The sequence below is a fragment of the Anser brachyrhynchus genome, assembly GCF_964034855.1.
Source record: "Anser brachyrhynchus genome assembly, chromosome: 3".
Classification (NCBI taxonomy): domain Eukaryota; kingdom Metazoa; phylum Chordata; class Aves; order Anseriformes; family Anatidae; genus Anser; species Anser brachyrhynchus.
The window spans coordinates 35,845,722-35,867,669 of record NC_137696.1 but is presented as its reverse complement, the minus strand read 5'-3'; the positions used below and the strand labels follow the sequence as shown (position 1 = coordinate 35,867,669).

The 21,948-nt window shown below is 41.7% G+C and overlaps 1 protein-coding gene across 5 annotated transcripts in view; it reads left to right on the top strand.

Annotated features, from left to right (window-relative positions):
- The window catches only part of DAAM2 (dishevelled associated activator of morphogenesis 2), a 197,659-nt gene that overhangs the window by 161,491 nt on the left and 14,220 nt on the right, over positions 1-21,948 (top strand). For all 5 annotated transcript variants that reach the window (XM_080585368.1, XM_080585365.1, XM_080585364.1 and 2 more), the window contains 8 exons: positions 955-1,061; positions 9,784-9,868; positions 11,371-11,477; positions 12,019-12,107; positions 12,860-13,028; positions 14,825-14,932; positions 15,645-15,705; positions 20,020-20,151. In XM_080585368.1, the coding sequence (XP_080441494.1) occupies positions 955-1,061; positions 9,784-9,868; positions 11,371-11,477; positions 12,019-12,107; positions 12,860-13,028; positions 14,825-14,932; positions 15,645-15,705; positions 20,020-20,151 (858 nt within the window). The remainder of the gene's footprint in view (positions 1-954; positions 1,062-9,783; positions 9,869-11,370; positions 11,478-12,018; positions 12,108-12,859; positions 13,029-14,824; positions 14,933-15,644; positions 15,706-20,019; positions 20,152-21,948) is intronic.

Genomic DNA, 21,948 nt, shown 5'->3' with positions numbered 1-21,948 from the left:
TAAAAATGGTCCTGTTTCCAATTTCCTCTTCTCTGTTGGTTACGAGGGAGCTATTATCCAGGATTACCACTTTTTATCATTACCTCTACTCCCTTTAAGGAATGGTGTTAAAAGACACTCAAAGTAACTACAGAAAGCCAATCTCTGGAAATGAAACAAAAGTCTGGTGTGTAGGCAGGACAAGCGTCAGAGATTTCTGGATGGTTAGACTGGGTCTGCAGTTAGTTTCTATGTTCTATGTCAAACATTTTGGATTGGGATTTTCCAGGGTTTTCCCAAGTGGTGAGTTTGGCAATGGGAATATACAGAAAACTTCGGGAAAAGGTAGTTTCTCCATGATTAATGGTATTAATTCATTTTAAAACAGAGGCTAGTTCACATGTAGATGTTGACCTTTTGGTAAAATACATTTGTAAGATAAATGCCATCTTGTCCTACTGTTTGCCTCTCACGCATAATATGGATTGGACTGGCCCAGTGACAGCCTTAAGAAATGGCGGGAGTTTTTTTCCTCATAGGGCTGCAGCCTTTCAAAAGTGCTGTGTAAACTCTGCAGGAAACATCCACAGAAGGATATGCTGTGACACCACTGGGCTTTACCATCATGTGCCCAATTTTCCTGTCACCCTGATTTTACACCAGAACATCATAATAATACAAGTGTTAGTAGAATGAGTCCAATAGGTTAGAATCAGGTCCAGTATTTTCAGTCAAAGATGATCTTATAGGTGGTAATGAGTTACTTCAGTTTGTCTAGTAATACAGGCTTTACTTATATGTCTTCTGGCCTTCCTGTCTCCTTTTCTCACCACGTGGGTGGATTTTCCCAAGTTGGGATGTTGTGTTTTGTTTTTTTTTTTTTCATCACACTCAGCTAAATCTATCAGTGTTGGGTGAGTAGATAAGGAAAAAACATGATACTGACTGTTTTCCCCCCTTTTGAATTATATGCAGAAAGAGATGGGTTCAACAGAAGACCTTTACCTCTCCACACGAAAGGTGAAAGAGCTCTCTGTGATTGATGGCCGGAGGGCCCAGAATTGTGTCATTCTCCTTTCCAAGTAAGTGTGCTGAGCCTTAGCTCACAGCATATGCTGTGGTCAATGTAGAGGCAAGAGGGAATGAATTTTAATAAATGGACATGTTCTTTTCTCACCTAGACCTGCTGTCTAATACCTGCTGCACTTCAGACAAACATCTCTTGCAGTGTGATAAAAGCACGTGCCTCTGGTGAAGTGTTAGCTCTCTTAATACACACACACATACACACACACACACGTTTTGTGCATTGAAGAGGTAGATAGACACCAAGATGTATCTGAACACTCATCACTAGAAAACTATCAGTACTTATAGGCAGATAAAAGCAGCTGCTTGGCAGTGCTTCCACTTCACTCTATGTGATGTGTCCCCCATGTTTTTAGTATGTCATTTGGCTCTGCTTGTTCTACATGTTGTTTTCTAAATGTTAATGTGAGCATCTCTCTGGAATACAGCAGTGTTGAGAGTGGTGTTCATCTTTGTTGTTTTTGGTGCTTCAAGAGAAAGATGATAAATGTAAGAAGAGAGATTGAATAATTAGGTCTTTTATTTGCAAGGTAGGCTTTGGAAACCATGATCTGTCTTTGCATGCTCCTGCAATGACTCTTATGTCTTCAAATGTTGTGACATCAGAGCTCTCTGTATGGTTTTCATGATTTTCTACCAACAAGAGTACTGGGCTGGATGTCTGTCACTGAGCAGCAAATTTGTGCAGGCACTGATCCACCGGAGAAGATTGCTTTTTCTGCCAGAGAAAGGATAGCAAGGCTGGAGACAGATGCTAGGAAACCTGTGACAGTACTGCACAAGAAAACAGTTCAATTGATCAGCAGAAAATACAGTTTCATGTGATTGCTTGTCTGCTCTAGCAAAGTAACAGTTAAAAGCAAAGTTGCAGCCAGACCACCAGGATTGGAATATGTTCTTTCCACTGCTTAGTGAAAACCATGGAGGCTCTCTCATTATGCTACTTATGTGGCATTAGCCTGCATGTCAGCAGGACCCCTGCCATCCAAACTAGCAAGGAGAGAAGGCTTACATTTCTCTCCTTGCAGTATTTGCCAGCACATGTCTTTGCTGGTGTTGGCAGCTGTCTGCTGATGCAGACAGAGGGATGCTGAAGGTATAGGGGCAACAGGATTTTCATGCTGTTTGACAGACCTGTGAAAGTGTGTCTGGGTTCAGATTAAGTCATGTAAGCACACGAAACATTTCCTAGAGTGGTAACATAGTGTTTGCAGATGGCTGGGCTGAGGAGGATCCAGGAAGGTGGTCCATAACTCGTTATGACATGAGATGTTTATTTTTAAATATTTGCTATCCCCAGAACAGAAGTGGTATGGATGGCTTCAGCATGTTTGTCACCAATCACCTCTTCCACCATATAAATCTCGCCTAATCCTCTCTAAAGAGTGAGAGAGAGACAAGGGACAGTCCCTGTGCTTTGTCTTCCCCCCTGTTGCCTTCAGAAAAGTGGCCTTGCAGCATTAGCCTTGCTCTTCAGGGTATACAGCATGTGGTCACTCCAGGTGTGCCAGGTCTGCCTCAAGTTGCTAGTTTTGACTCAAGAGTTGAAAAGCTGTGTTTTGTGTCCACCAACTTCTCCACTAAGAAATATCCTGGTCTTATTGTTAGCAGGCCTAACATGGATGACAGAGATTTTGAGACTGATCTCACTGTCCCTAAGGATCCTGCCAATTTGCATCGTACCCTGTTAGCTTTGCTGTGCTGTGCTATGGGAATGGCCCATCACCAGGGCTATCACTGGCTTAGATCATTTAATGTTTGTAATGGGTAGTGTTACACCCAGGATATCAGAAAGATCTTACAGCTTGGCACAGGATTGCTACTCCTCCCCAAACCTCCTTTTTAAAGCAACTAGAAAAGCAAAAATTATTGGAAACTAAAATGGCACCTCTATCTATATTCATGCCTCTTGCTGCTGTTTCTGCTTATATGGATCTATTGTTAAAGACAGCAATTGGGAGGATTGGCTGTAGACAATAACTGACAGGATTATATGACCCCTTGCAATTTTTTTTTTTTCATTATTCCACTTCTTCCTCCTCCATTGGGTTAAACCCTGAGAGTCATTCCCAGACAAACCATCCCTGGCTGCTGCCATGTCCTCGCTTCTCCCGCAGCGCACCTTACACATGCACTTGTGGGTGTGCACACACACACAATGAGAAGCGATTTAAAAATGGTGACAAACAAAGAGAGTTTGTGCAACCCTGAGCTGGAGCTCCAGCATTCAGGTTGCCATAGCATCTGCCAACAGCTGTTTCCAATTTACTCTAACTGTGCATTTATCCCTGTAGTTTATTCCCCCTTTGTTTACACTAAACTGTCGTGTCCTTTAAAGTAAAATAGCTGCATGGGTTGGGTTTTCTTTCTCTCTACTACTCAAATGTTTTTGTTTTACTAACACTGTGTTAGAAGGGGTCAGGCAGAGCTCATATTTCATATGGCCCAACAAGCCAAAACTTAGCTATAGTGAGAAATAGATGTCTCTTGCTTTCTTTCACAGAGAGACTGGAGCATGGTAGACTGAAATGAGATGGAAATTGAATTGTTAGCTAATTTTTGCTGACACTTAACACTGCAACTTGTAAGATCTTCTCCCTGTTCTCATCTCTATTTTCATAAAAAGCTTTATTTCAGCTATTTGATAACAACATCTTTCAGTTTTGCTTCAGTGGAAGGATGTACTTGTCCACGTTTAATGGGGTCTGATGGACCCAGAACCAAGCTTTGTCCCATAGGCCAACTGTAAGGATTTGAACAGGCACAAGATCAGCTGATCTCACATTATTTCCAGTAGGCTATAATTCAACCAAGACATGGAACCATCTGTCTGTGGTGAGTCCAGGCGCCCACCGTCTTCGAGTTTGGCTTTCTTAATGGTGTTTCCAACATACGGTTATTTCTGTCACACTGGAAATCTGCTATCCCTCATGAATTTCCTGATGTCTTCAGTTTCCACCAGGCTGGAGATTTACTGTCAGACTTGTGTGGTCTGGAAGAGCCATCCCAGATCCCTGTACTTCCCTGCTTTCACCTCACAGCTGGAAATTTCTCTGACCTCTCTCACCAGTATGGCTTCTCTCCCTCTATTACTTAAGCAACAGATAGTATTTTCACTGCTCTAGTGTTTTTGTTGTAGCACATCTTTAAATGTTCTCTGCAGAACACGCCTATAGCATGCATCTCTTACTGTGAAATGCTCTGGTTCTGTGAGACACATAGCTCACGTTGAACACGGAGGTTGAATGTATATTTATGGAACATTTTTGGACAAGTTATTTTGTTTGAATTCCAGCAAAATCATTATGTCAGAGTTGTTCTGAGACGTGTTTGTTATTCCTGTGGCCCAGCTAGTTAGCAGAAACCTCCTCAAGAGGCTGGAAACAGTAGGAATGCTATGAAAATGTCATAAATATAGTAGCAGGAGAAGGCTACACAATCTGACTACACAAAAATAGTTTTAAATGTGAATATCATAGTCATTAGATACTGCGAACCAGGCTTAGCAGGCAGCTTTAACAAAAGTTTGTGGCTTTTGTGATTGTTGATTCAAACATCTATCAGTAAGGGAGAAGGGACCGGTGCATCATTTCCAACCAGAACACTAAAGAGACCGAGTATTTTTCTCACAGAGCTCTGCCTGCTCAGAGGTTCTAAACCCTTTCAGCTCAGACGTTAACAGGACAAGCTACTCAGCCAATGCCAATCTCCATGTGCTCTTTCTGCTGTGCACCCAACCCCTGTGCGCCTTTCTGCCATGTGGCCATATATTGTTCACCCTTATATCAAGGCAGATCCCAAGCATTATGGTAGTTTGGGGTACAGATCATATCCTGATACAGAAACAGATCATTGGACTTAGCAGTTCAGTTCCTCAGTGTGCTGTCTTGAAAAACACTAGGCAATAAACACTGCTTCTTGGTTTCCTTAAGGAATTTTTTGTTTTTAAGTAAATGTCCACAATAAATGACTTTAACTGCTATCCAGAGTATGATAAACCCCAGGGTTAAACTGAACACGTCAGCCAATGCCATCCTGTCTTAGACCATGACCAGGAACCAGTAGGCAGGGCTGTCACAAAGGATGAACCTCTGTCTCATCAATATGCCACTGTAATTTGGAGATTGCCGAGTTTGTCCCTGCTTTGCTCTGCTTGGCTTGGAAAGATGGCCATCTCAGATCCTTCTCGGTAGGAAATTGAGAGTGTTTGGATGGAAAGTATTTTGACCACTTATGAGCTTTCTCTGAAGGAGTAAAAGAAAAAAAAAGCCTGTTTCTTTATGCACTTAGCAAAATACTTTCACAATGAAATGCTGAAAAGGCACTGGTAGATTTTTGCCCAATATATTGACACAGACGCATGTCCCAGCTGTTGTTCCCCAAACTGTCTTCTTCACTGGCAAGATGTGTTGGCAGCTGAGATAAGGAGATGCAAAAAAAAAGAGGCTTCAGTGTCTTCTGGGTGAATTTGTAGTTAGACTAGCCTGACATTCCTGAATGTTTCTTCTGAAAGTGGAGAGAGTATTCCCAGAAGATAGCTACTTAACATCAGCCTGCAGCTTGGCAGTCATACAGGACCTTAGGAGAGCTCACGAATTAGAGAAGGTTCGCGTCCCAAAGTTTGGGAGAGAATTAACTAGGAACCTGTGTGAAATGAGTTGTGGAGATGGAGAAGTCTGCAGTCAGCAAAAGCTAAGATTTGGATGAGCTGTACAAACTGGCCTTAGGATGCAGCTAAGTATGTGCATGTGTGTGGGGTCATGGTCATGCATGAGGAAGGGGCAAGGGCTGTTTCACTGCTGCCCTCTCTACAAGCAGCAGTGTCACAACTACTATTGCTAGCATCTTTGGAAGCACTGTGGTTCGGTTCAGTTAGAAGAGGAAATGGTTGTGATAAATAACAACCAGTCCCTTTCTCCAAGGAAAAAGGAAGAGTGGGAATGCGATCCATGTGGTATGGGATATTAATGTAGCTGCAACAAGATTCAGGGCTCTCTGGTAGCAGGCAGCCATGCTTCTTTCTCAAAAGCTAAGCAAGATCCGAGGAACAAACCCATGAAGTGACTCATGTTTTCCTCTATGGGGGGAGATGGTTAATGAGCAACAAATATTCTGTTTTGATCCATGGGAGGGAGGAACGAAGGGGGGAGGTTACTGTGACTTAAATCAATGGGCATATTTAAGACGGAAAAATGAGCGAGCGCTGGATGTATGTAAGGGAAGTTGATGTAAAACTGCAACATGTCTCCCAGGCATGTTCAGAGTCAGGCTGCCGGCTTTCTCCGAGAGGACGAAACAATAAACCACTTGATGTCTGCAAGTGAAGCTGGTGTTAAATCAGCCGAGGTGTCCTGGGGAGATTAGTGATGAATTACTCTGCAGAGTCAATAGAGATTATTTATGAAGCCGGAGGGGATAGAGGGAGGCAGGCTAAGTACCATATCAGAAGTTATTTGGTACTTGTTGAGTTTTAACATTGCTTGAAGATGACTCAAGCAGTTGGACTTCCATAGGCTGCCACCAGATGTATGGGTAAGGGGAGAAGGAGTGAACATTCTCTGTAAAGATCCTTTTTGTTGCTCGTCTGACCAGAATCAGGCTGCTGTTAAACAAAACCACTGTCAATGAATGAATGTGTTGCAACTGAGGAAAGGGCCACAGTGTTTTCTTCTGGTCACATTTACTTCCTGAGTTAGATCCCTGATTTGGTTAAGAAGTGTGAGGCAGAGAGAATACAGCTTGGATAGTACGCCGTTCTGAATTGAGTCATCTCCAGCGGCTGGAGGAAGAGAGCCTGAATCTGCAAACCTTGTTAGAAAGTCATTGCAGGCTTTCCAATAGATACTGGAATTACTGAAATGTAATTTCTGTAGTGTAAATTTCTGGGCCATAGTTCCACTTTAACTTGATGTCTGTCCCACATGAGTTTTAGGCTCTGAGGAATGCCTCTATTCAGTTCTAAATGGAAAGATTTTACGCATCTGCTTTAGGTTCCTCTTTAATCAGTTCACCTGTTTCCGTTTAAAGCAGCACATGTGTTTCACATTACCACTGGCCATCTTTAAGATCTACTGCATGGCTGGGCATGAATTTTGAAAATAGGAGAAAAATCACTTGAGTAACAATTCTTTGGTCAGTAATTCAGCCAGTTTTTACTGGGAAGATCCCTGTTTTGTGCTATTGATGCTTACAGCTCTTGAAACGCATCCTGCTTCCAACGAGGAACAAGCCCGCTTTGGAAAAGTGAGCTTGCTTTGCCATAAATTCTTCTGTACTTGTAATTGGATTGGTAATAATTGAGGATGCACACCTGCAGGCACTGTGACCCCATTACAGGCCTGTAAGTGACTAAGTTAAACTGTTTTTCAGCAGGGGGCTGGCAAGCTTTCTGATTCTCTCTACTGTGGGCTAAACCATCCAAGCCAGATGTTTTCTTGCTGATGGCAGGGCACAGAATCATTCAAGAAATCAAAGTGTTTGTATAACTGTCTGTCCTTGGGGCTCTCAATTATTTTTGAACAGATGATGTTTTAAAGTGTATTTAGTGGTGATGAATGGCGGCAGACAGAGGAGCTTGGAGTCTGAAGTCCTCAGGCTCCTGGACAGAATAGCGAGGTCAGCAGTAATGTGAGCTACACCTTCTGTGGCGTTAATGTGCCTCAAACCTTTCTAGTTGGTCTTGTTTACTGCACCCCCAAACACACACACAGGAACTTGCTCTATGCAAGGGGGTGATCAGTGTAATAATTGCTTGAGTTATTTGCATAAAAAAAAACCATGAAACTCACCCTTGTTTTTTTTTTTTATTTTTTATTTTTTTTAACTTTAGTGAAAGTAGCAAAAACAGCAACAAAAAAAAACACAACATGCTGGTGTTCATGAGTTGGTCTGTTGTGTCTCCTCTGACAGGCTATGTGCCTGTGTCACAAGTTACATGTCCTCTGTGTGAAGGCCAGATCCTGGAAAATAACACTTGCCAAACTGTAGGCACCAAATAGTCTGGACATGTGTATGCGTGTCTGCTAGGAGCCAGGCCCGCACCCAACAAAGGGCTTCTGAATCGTCATGTGGTAATAGGGTTTGATCAGCTCAGGGTCACACAACCATGGACTTTACAATTCATGATTATTAAAGCAAAAAGAGACCCTTCGGCTTTCTGATTGAGACAGTAGGACTTTTGCAAAAGCCCATGTACTGAGGTTTGTTGTTTTGATCTGTGTCAAACTGATGACTCAAAGCTAAAAGTTTCCAGCCTTTCACTGTAAACCTTCTAATCCTTTAATCCTTCTATCTCATCCAAGTATGGCCTGATTTTGTAGGTTTTCTGGAAATTCAGTAGCCTTTATCTTACTTAGCTGGTATCAGTTTGCCCTCCTTGTCAAAAACAGACAAAATGACTAGTTAGGAACAGAGTGCAAGTAATTAATTAAGAGGTGTAATATTTAAAAGCTTTTAAATGTCTGCTGATTCATATTTTAGTTTCCAGCTGTTGGTTATATTGGGCAACATTAAAATGTTTTAAGTTTCTCAGATTTAGTAATATTTCCTGTCTGTACAAATAAAGCTCTTTCTTTTGCTTTTACATAGCTCCAAAAATGTGATTCCATCCAAATGGCATTAGCAATGTGAAATTTCAACATGGAATTTGTTAGCACAGAAGACAAAAACATTCTGGCTCATGCATCAGCCTGCCTCTCGTTTATATTTGTATTTTCTCTTTCTGCTCTTAATTAATTATATTGATTGTAGAAGGCCCGTGGAGACTGCAGACTTCACTCCTCAACTATTTCTTTTCACACTTTCCTGTTTCAGTCCCCAGATTGAGATTTTCTTGTGGACAGTCTTTCCTTTATGGTTCATTCAGTTCTGCCCCACTCTGCTAGTTAGTGATGAGGGTGTTGTGGGTTGGGGATGGTAGGACAGAATTTGTTGCTTGCACATTTGTTTGTTATCTCCCACACTGAGAACTGCTAAGTTCATTTCAGGCAATCTGTCAAACATGCTCTCTGTTATCACAAATTTTGACTGGTTCTGGTGTGCCCTGGATTTCAAGTGGAGACCTTGAGGATTTTTTTTATTCATTCTCTGTTTTCTTTTAATTGATGACCCCTACTCATTACACACAGATAGACAGAAATAGACGGGAAGGAGCACATAGTTTTAATACTTTGGATAAGATCTTGTTTTTAGGGCTTGTTTCATATCGGATATGAAGCACAGACTTTTCTGTGCTGTCAATTCCTTTTTCATCTGTGACTGCTGACAGAATGAACTTACCAAGCTCTGTTAGGGAAAGATCAGTGTCATTAGTTGTTACCCTGGGAGACTCTTTAATATTTACAAGTAAAGGTGAAATGTAGACTCAACAGTCACTTACTAGCCACGTGGATTTGACGGGTTTTAGTACAGTAAAAACTTGATGAGGGAGGTATTTTGATACAAGGGAAGTTGGAAGCACTTTTGATCTGTGAGGACCTGATTCTTCTTAATCAACGTATAATCTTCAATGTTTGTTTGATTAGCTGAAGGGGATTTAAAAAAAGAAACCTGAAAACATGATCTGGAAAATCTCAATCTTTGCAACATAGCTTCATATTGGACCTTCCTGTGGTTCTTTCGTGCTTTTTTAGAGCAGCTTTTCAGACCTCCTATTTTCTGAATTGTCCGAGTCACTTAAACTTTGCACTAATGGTACAATATTGATACTGTTGAAAGGTTGAAGCTGTCTAATGAAGAAATCAGACAAGCAATCTTGAAGATGGATGAACAAGAAGACCTAGCAAAAGATATGCTTGAGCAGGTGAGAACGATTACAGTCAGCTATATTTTATTCTGAATAAGTTCCTCACTGCCTTTTTTCAGCCGAAGTATGTGGATATATGTACTGGTTCTACTGGTATGTCTGCAGATTTGAACTGCATGCTGGAGCATGAGACACGTTATTTTTCCCAGTGTCATCAAACGTAGTTCCCTCATGTATCCCTCCCTATGTGTTTCAGTTTGAATTTGATCCCTTGGGCTTTTGGATTTCATAACGGTATACTTTTCCTGATGCAAAATACACATGATTACTATTGGTATGGGATTTCCTTTCATGCCCTCTCTTCTTACCTGTGACTTTCCCGTAACTCTTTATACTGTTGATCTTTATACCGTTGATCTTTTTCTTTTCTTAATCTCTTCCCTAACCCCTACCCCTCACCCCACTCCCCAGCTTTTCCATTGGGAAATGTCATGAATCAGGCCATGTATGTCAATGGACTCTAACCTCTGAGAACTTGCATTCTTGCTAGAATGGTTAGAAAGGGAGTGAGTGACTTCTGTCCTCTACACTTTGTTCACTGCATAGCTTGTAGGGAAACCAAAACAAACCAAACCAAACACACCATTGTCCAATTTCACCCATTTATAGAGGGTGAAAGATGGTACTTTGACCAAAGATGCATATGATAAAATTCTTTAGGAGTTCACAAAGTTCTCAACTCCATGACAAATGTGATTCCTTCTTTGTGTGCAGTCACAGTATTTAATCATACACAAAAAGCTTTTCCATTTCAGAAATTTATAGCTTGTCATCTTAACTGAATGCTTGCAGCTGCTCTTAAAGTCTCTGCAAGCTTCTGATGCTCCACACCTTTGAATATTACATTTTTGAGGGGTGGGGTAAGGTATTAAAGAAGTGGTGTAAAGCAAAGTGCTTGGTGTGCCTTGCAAGCAGTTTTCTCCACGTGGGTGTGTGCTGAGGTTGTGTGCATGGCAATATTTATAACAAGACTAAAGCACAACTACCACCAGATATGTCAAAAACCTGTCAAAGTATGAGCTTTTAAGGTCAGCACATGAATAGCATCTAGTGTCAGATACACATCTAGTGGCTTGGTTATTGTTTATTGTTTCCGCAGAGTAGGGCAGGCCTGAGAGAGATACATGAGTCTTTGTGTGTGCACGATGGGTAGTTCACACTGATTGGGACGCATCCTGCTCCTGTTTGCAACAATCTAAACTTGAAGTAAGTCTGTGGGAATCAAAGTTCTTTCTGTACTTTCCCTTGGGTAAGCTACAGTAGCATTTGGCCTTTAGGATTTGGAAATGGGAAAATCCCCCTTGGAAATGAAAGTGAATCTAATAGGGTCAGGGAAGGATAAAGACAGAACAGCAAGCAGAGATTTAACAAAGGTCAGGTTTGTAGCCACAGCTGCACTTTCTTGAAGTTACAGTCTCATAGCTGAATCAAAGCAATGCTTCCCCATGGTGGAAGAGAAATCTCTCATTTTGGTGTTTGGTTTGTCTCTGCCGCTCCAGCTACTGAAGTTTGTTCCTGAGAAGAGTGATACCGACCTGCTGGAGGAGCATAAACATGAAATCGAGCGCATGGCCCGGGCAGATCGTTTCCTCTTTGAAATGAGCAGGTCTGTTTGATGCATTATGTGAATATGCACCGAGTGCTTCTTAGAAGCACCCGTAATTGTTATTGAAAATGGATTGTCTAGCACTGAGGGGGAATATACAAGAGTCTGTGAGCCAGCATCATACCCTGCGTTTCCCTGAAGCCCACAAATATTACAAATGTTTGCATTTTTTACACAAACTTTTTATTGATGATAAGCTCTCTCCATGCTGTCATTTAAGGACAGCCCCCTAATGACAAGCAGAAATCTGTCTCCTCTGCCTAGCTTTGTTCACGCAAAAAGGAATCTCATGACTCTCATATTTTGAGAGTAACGGGAATTCTTCCAGCCCCCTTTCATCTTGACCTCATGCCTTCAGGTCTTCCATATTCCTAACCATGTGGATTAAGTAGAGTTAGATTTTTGAACTATGTCCATAATCCCATGGATAGACTTTGTGGGACTCAACATCCAACAATTAGTTTATGTAGGCAATGTACTGGCCCTGGTCTTCAAAATATGGTTCAAGTTCAGTTCTGACTTTGCTCTACTTTTTGTGCAGGATTGACCACTACCAGCAGCGGCTCCAAGCCTTATTCTTTAAGAAGAAGTTTCCAGAGAGGCTGGCAGAAGCAAAGCCAAAAGTAGAAGGTATAGTTAAAGCCTCTGCTAGGAGTTGGATAAAGGGGCAGGAAAGGTCAAAAGAGTCTTGTCTTCAAAGGAAGTGCTGCTACATTGCATGCTATGGTTGTAAATCCAGTGAGTCCAAGACATATCATGTTCTGGGAAACAAATTCTGTATGATGTGCTTCTTACACCCATTGACTTAATAAAGTCAGCATTGTGGTTGTTATGCTGTATATATGACCTGACAGATATGTCAATGTACTACCAAGTATTGCTAAGCTGCCAAAAGCTTCCGTGGCCTTTCCCTTCTCAGTCTCAATCCTTGCACCATCCCTGTCCTTGGGGCAGTTAGGATAGGTGCCTCGGGATGGTGGTATTCTGGAAATGTGTCACTTACAAGGAGGGGGTGCATGGCTCCTATGCAACATCCCTGGTTATCAAAGAGAGAAGGAGAGTGTCTTCTACTCTGCATTTTCAGATGAGATCAAGCCTTCCCCCTGTTCTTTCTACGTATGTTTTTAGAGTGGGAGATATAGGAGAACAGCCCCACTCCTGGGTTCAGAGGAGTGTCCTGTAGGTTAGATGGGGTGCATCTTCCTTCTGGTTGTCCTGGTTCTGGGCATGTGGATGAGGGAAGGACAGTACATGGACAGACTACATTGTAGCATTTACTGTGCAATAGTCAGATGGGCATTTAGGGAAATTCAAATTATGGGTTAACATGTTAAAAACAGCCACTGTGCAATAACTTGTTCATTTTTTCCCCTCTTTTCAAGCCATTCTTCTGGCATCCAAAGAACTCATCCGCAGCAAACGTTTGAGGCAACTCCTGGAGGTGGTTCTGGCCTTTGGCAATTATATGAACAAGGGCCAAAGGGGAAGTGCATATGGCTTCAAAGTCTCCAGCTTGAACAAAATTGCAGACACCAAATCCAGCATAGACAGGTAGGCTAGAAGACCCTAAATGGGTTAGTTACTGTGCTGCTACATCTCCTATCGTAGCAATGAAAGTGAGGAGTTTTTTTGGTTGTTGTTTTTTAAACTCTCTAGACCATTCAAAATAATTTGGCATTTAAGTAGTGCTTTTAATTCTAAAATATTCTGAAGCTTTTAAGACCAGATTTTAACAGAGCACTCAAATTTTGCCATTTCTTTGGACAGTGCACATCTGTTGTTGGATTGTGTTTCTGCAACACTGTGCAAAGATGACAAAATGTAGGATTACACAAATAACTGAAACAAGTTTTGGGGGAAGGAGGATTTCTATGGAATTTGCCCTTTATACCAAAGGTTTATGGCCATGGTTTTGCAAAAAAGAAAACACAAAAATCTCTGACCACAGTCTTACACATCCTGTGAAACATGGGAACATAGGATGTGTTTCTGATGCAGAACTGTCATAAACTGGCTCTCTACCTACACCAGCAATAGAAACACAAGGCATAGCTCAGTGAGACTGAGCTTGGTTGTATCTAGCGCAGTTAAGGAAAATAACCGTTTTTTTTTGTGAGGGGGCAGAGAGGAAGATGGTGGAGCTTACTGTTTATGGACATGGGCTGCAGGTCTCTACAGTGTTACCCCATGTTTTGCTCCACATCCTCATACTGGTTCTGGAAATTAATCCATCTGTGACTGGGAAAGAGAATATCACCTTTGGCTTCAGCAGCACTAAGGTTTTCCTTGGAGATTTCCTATACTGGTTCATACTAACTTGTACCTTTCTTGACTTGTGAGACCTCCTGAGACCACAGTTGTGGTGAAATGACTTCAGGTTGTGACAGAATAAATAATGGCAGTGAAAAGCCATAGGAAATTCTTCCCTACCTAATAGAGTTTGAAATAACAGGACTCTGTTTTGACTACCATGATGTCCTTTCCATATTCCAAGGCTAATACTTGTGTAGCTAGCGTTGAACATTTTTTTAGCCTTAATGTAGCTTGACTTGATTTTCCGTATATTAAATGTCCTCTGCAGATTCTGTGCTCTCTCCAGTTCCCAGGCTCTAGTCTGTGTGAAACAGTGACCATATGCTTTCTCGCCTGTCTGTTAACCACACAACACCCACTTCAATAAGCTGTTAGGGCTGGCTGCTCTCTCTACATGCAAAATTCACTGCTGCAAAATTCACCATTTACTTTACAAATCTTAAACCTGCTCCTGTGTCTTCCTCGATCTTATTTTTTTCCACTCCTACTTGAGCCGCCATTGCTTTTGTAGTAGGGAACCCTCCTATTTAAGTATAGCTGTTTTACTGTAGGAATCTTTTTTGCATCTTCTTCAGTCTTCAGGAATCTCTTCTTCTCAGTGAACTCATTTTTTTCCACATTGCCTCTGAGAACAAATTCACTTCTGCCTTGATAGTTGATATCACTTTAGTATTTTTGCTTGTTTATTCTCTGGAATATACGGGATGAATAGTATAGAGTGTTATGCAATTTTCTTTTCCATTATACCATCTACGCAGATGGCTGGAAGCATGCTGTTGTTTCTGGAATAAATTGAAGTGGAATATATTGCTTGGGGCTTTAGTAAGAATGGTTCATAAAGGGCTAATTCATTTTTGTCTGTGATACTTTTATTTCAATAACAAAACTGCTAACTGCTGCTCTATTGCTTGTTTTGCTCAGTCAAGCACATTTCCTACCTAAATATTTTTCACTGTTTTGCCACAATCCTCACACTTTCCTTTTCCTACTCATTACCATCTTCCTTCTCGTTTCTTCCTTTTTTTTTTTGAAAGGAACATTACACTGTTGCACTACTTGATTATGATCTTTGAGAAGAATTATCCAGACATCCTAGATATTCAATCTGAGTTGCAGCATCTTCCAGAAGCAGCAAAAGTCAAGTAAGTCTAATCCTCGTTTATTCCCAGAGCTGGAGTTCCCAGTGATTTCTGTTAACTTAATGATTATTTGTTTTCTTTCTTTCTTTGCTGTCTACCAAACTCATGGCCATCCCTTCAGCTGGGGTACCTGAAATGCCTTTGCTGACATCTTTGATGTTATTCAGATGTAGATGACCAGAGAAATTTTGTCCAAAATCATTTGTGTAAATAAACTGACTACTTTATTCAGATATGTTTATATCTGCTCTGTTTCTGAATCAGATATTGTAACTAGGCTGGTTGTTGTTTGTAATTCATTCACCATACTCTGTCAGGTCATCTATGTCATGTGCATATGGCTGTATGCTAAATCTGGGGACCCTGTAATGTGTCAGGCAACTTTTTGCAGGCTGGCCACTCCTTGCTGGAGGGTCAGGCTCAGCTCCCAGGGCAGATGTTCTGAGTGCAACCCCCTGCTTCTTCCCAGTAAAGTCACTATCTTTAATGTGTCCACAGGCAAGCAGGATCTGCCTCATCTTACATTTCATACAAAAAGCAACACAGAGCATTAACAGAACCCTCTCCCCTCATTTCTAATCATCTGCTGTGGCTGGTGCCAGAGGCTGGATACCAGACTTGATGGGCCAATGGTCTGTTCTGCTACACAGTCCCTGTATTCCTGTTTAACACTGCTCTTTTTGTTTTATCTGCTCTGTGTCTGTCTCCTGTGCAGCCTGGTAGAGCTGGAGAAGGAAGTCAACAACATAAAGACCGGATTGAAAGCTGTTGAAGCTGTAAGTATCTGAAGGTTTCCAAAGCTCCATACTTAAAATATCTCACTCAGAATCAGGGGCACTATATATTTTATGATAAGAGAAAGTGTGCTTTCTTTTTCGGTTCCTTTCCATTCCTTTCCAGAATGCATTAACCAAGAAAAAACAAATAAAAGCTTCTCATGTGGAGCTCCTGCTGATGATCTTAGCAGACTTAGGCCTAATGAAAAGCTTGTTTGATCTCGGTCTGGAGAGTAAAAAGACAGTTTGACAAACGGCATGCACTGGAAGGAAAAATAAAATTCTTTCTCTTTCTTACTGGGGGATGGATGACTGCTGAGCAAATGTTTCACGTGCTTCTTGGAGTACTAGTAAACAGGTAGTGCACTGTTATATGCAACCCTAAAGTATCATAAGCACTCTTTGGGAAAACAAAGGAAAAGACAGACTAGTTAAGGATGAGGGAGTTGAGCTGTCAAGCAAAGCTGAAATGTTCCAGCTATTAATGAAAACCCTTTAAGCTGGACGTAGGTTGCCTGTTTTTAATCTGTACATAGTGCAGAGACTCCCATCTCAGTAGACAGCAGTACAAATGGTGCATTGATGCAGTTGTGTATATTGAACTATAGAAGTTAAAACTGAGGATATGGGTCTGAATGCTCCCTTGAGTCACAAATTCATATGTCGTCTGTGATTCCCTTATACTGAAGCCTTCTTTAGTTAGAACGTTGATTTTCTTCCTGGGGAATGGCTCTAGCCTTCCTGAAGCAGGAGAGCACAGTGCGGGACACCATGTTTGGTGCAGGAGCTAGGAACCCTCACATCTGCTTCTTGGTTATGCCATTGACGTATATGTGTGGCTTTGAACAGTCTCATGTGTTTGCCTCATCTCTATGAAGGTCTATATGGCAGTTAAATACCTACCTCTCACAAAGGCTGACATGGTACGTAGCAAAATAGTGTTCACAAAATGCTTGAGAAAATAAAGATTAAACACCAACATTACTCTTTTCTCTCTGTCTCTTAACATCTCCCATTATCTGCGCAAATAAATATGCTCTGCCCCTAAGAACAGAAATCTCTGTTTCTACAAGGAACAAACCCATATGTTCAGTTTGGTGCTGGCACCTCTTGCCTGTTGGATATACTGAGGCACAGGTAATGCTGAAGAGAGACAAGACAGAGGTCTTTGGAAGCCAAGAAGGTCCTTCCAGTGGTTAGCTGTTTCTTGCCTTTTCAACCAGGGTTTCTTTAGCCACACTTTTCAGTGTCCCTCTGTCTTCAGGAAGCTATGTTTCACTTGACTTTTTAAAATCAAGACAGTGTAATGCTAGTGGAGCGTTCCAGATGGCTGACTGAATGTCTCCAGTGTCTCAGTGGGGGCAATACTGGTAACAGCAGCAGTTTTAATGCGTGACTTTCTTCCATATGTTCCAGGCATGGGGCCTTAGCACTGTCCTAGAGGAGTATTCTGTCTTCTAGCAGATGTCCTCTGTTGCCTTTGCTGTTTGTCTGCAGCTCCTGCTGCGGGACTGCTGGCAAAGGGACCACTTTTGGGGAATCACATTGGGTGGTTTCTGTGAAATGGTTACCTATCTAGAAGAAACTAAACCAGGACTCTCCAGTCCCCCATATCTGCTTTGAGACAGGCAGTGACGACTTCATTTTCCTTTTACCTGGCCTGAGTTTGGTTTGGATCCTGGGGATAGAGAAAGGGCTGTGGGGCCTACCAGTGGCCTACCAGGCTCTCTGGCTGTCTCCAGCAGTTCATCATCTAATTAGCCAGTGATCCTCCTGGGAAAAGGCAAATCTTCCAACCCTTATTTCTGGGTTGTTGGGGTAAGAGGAAGGCAGCAATGGGAAGAGATACTGCTGCATTCGCAGGGAGCCATGTCTGGGAATTAAAAGTACCTGTAAAGCGAAGGCTGACATAAAGTTCATGACTTGAAGAGAGGCCCAGTTTTGGCTGGGGCAGGCAATTCCCCCCTGTTGAAATGTGAGTACCTACTTCTGTTGTACTGTCTGTGATTGGGTTATTTGTCCTTTTCCCTTTGCAGGCAATTTTTCTTCTCTTTCCTATACATGGGTTCAATGGGCAATCTCTCTTCCCATTCAATCACTGTCTTCCCCCCTCACTCTTTTTGCCATGGTATTTATCATCTGGGGCTGCCAGCACCTCCCAGTCTGCTTGCTCAATTCGCGGTTTTCTGGCATGCAAAAAGCGGCACTATAGCAGCAATAAGAGATCGCTGTCAGGTGGAAGGGGGAGGAGGGGAAGGTGCGATTCTTGATTCCAGTCCAGTGTGTTCTCACCACAGCCTTGGCTCCAGTGACTGAGAAGTTTCTTCAAGGCCCCTTAAGAATAGAAAGCTAAAAATAGTTTCACAGTCAGATGTTCTTAAAGGTACTATTAACCCTTAATTTTCATGGACTTGCAGCTTTTTTGTAAAAATAAGATACATTCCTTTGTCAAGACAGCTATTGCCTTTGCATAGGATGCTCCCAGAAGAACAGCTAAGTAGTTCTTGCTCTTCTCCAAATCAGAAATGAATTCTGTCAGCGGAGCCCTTCTCTCACACAACAAGGAGATCATGACCGCCACTTGAGAAGCCCCTGCCATGACTGAATCATTTCATACCTCCAGAGATCCAGCAGCCCAGACCACCAAGGGCAGTGCTAACTTGTGGTCGTGCTGTTATGACTAGTAGAGGCCATTTCTAGAAGACATAGAGGAGTTTCTTATTCTCTGGCATTGCTCTTGGGTTGATTACGTAATCATGCTGGTTACTTTTATGGGTTTTCTTAATTTGGAAGAATTACTCTGCAGGGAAGGACTGGATTTGAAATTGAAGAATAGACCATCTAATCTTAATTTTACTTTGAAACACGTTGCTCTCCAGTAACAGTCCCAAGTGCCGTAGTTTTCAACAGTGTGAGTAAGATAACAAAACTATTATACTTACCTGCTTAAGGAGCAGAGGGGGCTAGAAAAGGGTGAGGGACAAGTAGAGCAACTTTCAGCTAAAATTAACTTAAAAATTAGAATGAGAAACTATGGCTGAAAAAAATATGAGTAATTCTCAGAAGCATGTGAAGTGACATTTCCTTTACTTCTAAGGTCCAATTCAGAGCGATTGTAGCATAGAGGCAATGCACTGCAAAGTGATGTAACTGAATAGTGTTCCTGGGACAATCCCTGATGGTGTATTAGGAAAACCAGTGGAGAAGAGGATGTAATATAAATCAGGGAAGGTAGCACTTCTTTAACATGGACTGTTCTCCAGGCACCTACTCATTGTTTTTCCTGTCACTTTTCTACCTTGTGGTCTTTCTTTGTAGCGGTTACATTCTCTTTCCAACTCACATCAGAAGAGAATAGATGTCACATCTGATTTTACATTGTTGATAGCCAATGTCATTCTTTGCATTCATCAGTGCTGTAGAGCAAATCCCAAGGTGTTTCTCTGCATAGATTCTTATAAACCCACTCATTTGGCTCTGTGAAACAATATTTTGATGACCAATGACAGAGAGCACCAAACATACATGTAGCTGAAGTTGCAGCCAGTACGAAAATATTTTTTCCAAACAGAACAGAAGGTCAGATCATAACTTGACCTGCTGTTTCATGCTGGTTTTCCCTACAGAGAAATCAAGACTTTATCATTCCCACTGATTATTCAGCTGAGAATAAAGTTGAGTACCAGATTACCATTTCATTGTCCCCATGAGACTGTCAACTGCACACAAGCTGAGCACAGGCATGGGAGAGTGCCAGTCTTACTATAGTTTAGTCATTTTGAGAAGTTCTGTAGCTTTTTCAGTGCCTCAAGCATGGTGAATAGAGTACAAGAAGTAGTAACATGGATAAGCTTGGTTTAACACTAAAAAACCTGAGCCAGAAAGAAAGAATTTTATTTATTTATTTATTGAGTAGCAGATAAATAGAGCTTAGTTTCCTACGGGATTATGTTCTGTTTTGTTTTGTCCTATAAATCTTATCACAATAGCCACAGTTTATAACTCCATGACTTTTGTGACATCCAAGCAAATGCTTACTATTTAGCAGTGTGCTGGCAAATGTTGTACCAGATATCTTTATGTTCTTCTGTAGGAGAATCACTACTGTCCAGACAGTGCTTATCAGAGAACTAAAGGGAAGATCCAGAGCTAGGAACCATAACCTATAGATTATGCACACGTACATATTTCCCCGAGTATACAGTCTTTTGAGCCACCATGCAAAGAAAAGTTGCAGGGAAACTCACAATTAAAAAATCCTAATTCTCTTGCTACTTGATGTTTGCCTGTCTATATCTCTTACTTCTCTTTCAGGAGCTGGATTATCAGAAGAGACGCATACGGGAATCAGGGGACAGGTTTGTTCCCGTCATGAGTGATTTCATCACTGTGGCCAGTTTCAGCTTCTCAGAGTTAGAAGACCTTCTCAACGAGGCTAGAGACAAGGTATGAATACCTTTTGAAAACACGCATTAAAATGGTAGCAGCAATTTCAGATGCTGGGCATATAGCGAAAACTATAATAGACACTGAACATGTTTTAGGCTGAAGTTTTCGTCTTTTCCTAATCTGGTGTATAGCAATTTAGAACACATTTTAAGATTAAAAGAAGGTTCAGTGTACTTGCCCCCATTTTGTTAGTCTTCCTTAACATTATCTGGGTGTGACAGAGAACTGTGATGGCGATGTCCATGCCAGGATACCAGGACGCTGCTGTGGTGTTGAAGGGACAGCCTTTTAACCAGTATCTCAAAACCAGGTCCTTTGGTGATCAGATACAGAACTGATATCTTTTAACTTCTGCTTCAGACTTCATCCCATCCTGCTCATTCAACTGGGGCTGTTTGGACTTCATTTTTTTCCTTTAAAAGTGCACCTCTGGGTAGTTTGATAATGTTGAATACCCAATCTTTTCCACTTGCACTTCTCTGTTTCTGCTTGTATTTGATTGCAAGCACAGAGATCCCAAACATGCATGGTTTGTCAGACCTTCTTGGATCCTTCTCACAGAGCCAGTACCCGGTGTGTTACTCTTCAGGTGCTGCTGTGATCGTGTTGTACTTCCACTGTCTGCACCTCCATTACCAGATTTGTACAGCTAAGGAGGTGCTTGCTCTTTGCCGATGATTGGAATCTGGCACTAAACCTCTCTGTCTCTCAGTTGAATGAGGAAGAATTCATAGGAAAAGATCATAAGCATATGAAAATGTTTAGAGAAGAGCAAGTTCTAAAGTAAACGGTATGTAATGGCAAATCTACCCCTGTTGGCTGGCATATTAAAAGTGCTTGGCTTTATGAAGCAAATGTGTTATTTCTTTTGGATCGAGTTGTTTCCACGGCTGGTGTCAGACCTTGCAGGGATACATAGCAGTGTTAAGGGACCTGTTGCATTGTTAATGAAACCTGTGCCTTTGGGTTGGTAGGCCTTAGATTTTGAAGGATAGGCAAAATACAGGCCAAGGATGTGGACAGTAAGAGTCCTCACTCATCCAATCACTCTTCAGTAATGCCATTCTGCAATTCAAAAGCATTTCCTTGCTGTGGAGATACTCTTGGTGATATTGACTCCCAGCTGCAAACAACGGGAGCCACAGGGTCTCAGCTAGAGCTAGCTATCCTGGCAAATGCCAGTGGGGCAGTAGTGATTACTTCGCTTTGAAGACAAAGCTGAGCAGTATAACACTTGCTAATGTTGTAAGGGCATTTTGTGGAGAATAATGTGCCTAATTTTTTCATTGTTGTCGTGTTGCTTGAGAATGTTCAAAGCACTTCCAGCAGAATAATGTTCACACCATGCTTCCTTTATAATCACAAAAGCAGTATTTTGCATTCCATGCCTCCACTGAATTTACTGGGGAAAACACAGTTCTCTATGGTTTGGAGGCTTCCATTTTATGATTGGATACATTTTCAATTTCATTACAGTTCCATTTCTGCAAGTGAATGCACTCTGTCCTTGGCTTTTGGTTTGATGTTATAGATAGAGGTGGACCTTTCTTTTGACACGCTATGGCTTAAAGCCCAATGTGATTTGTTTACAAGGTCAGTTATGGGCTAAGACCCAGAAAGTGGTACACATCCAGCACAGTAATGCAACTTTTGATCAGTTGCAGGAAAAATGTATTCTTTTGCTTTAAGAATAACCAGAGAGTCTCCCTGCACATGGACCTATATGTCTGGAAGTTGTTGCACAGTTTTTTTAGACATAGCCAACATAAAGCCCTTGACGAAAAGAGATGTTTT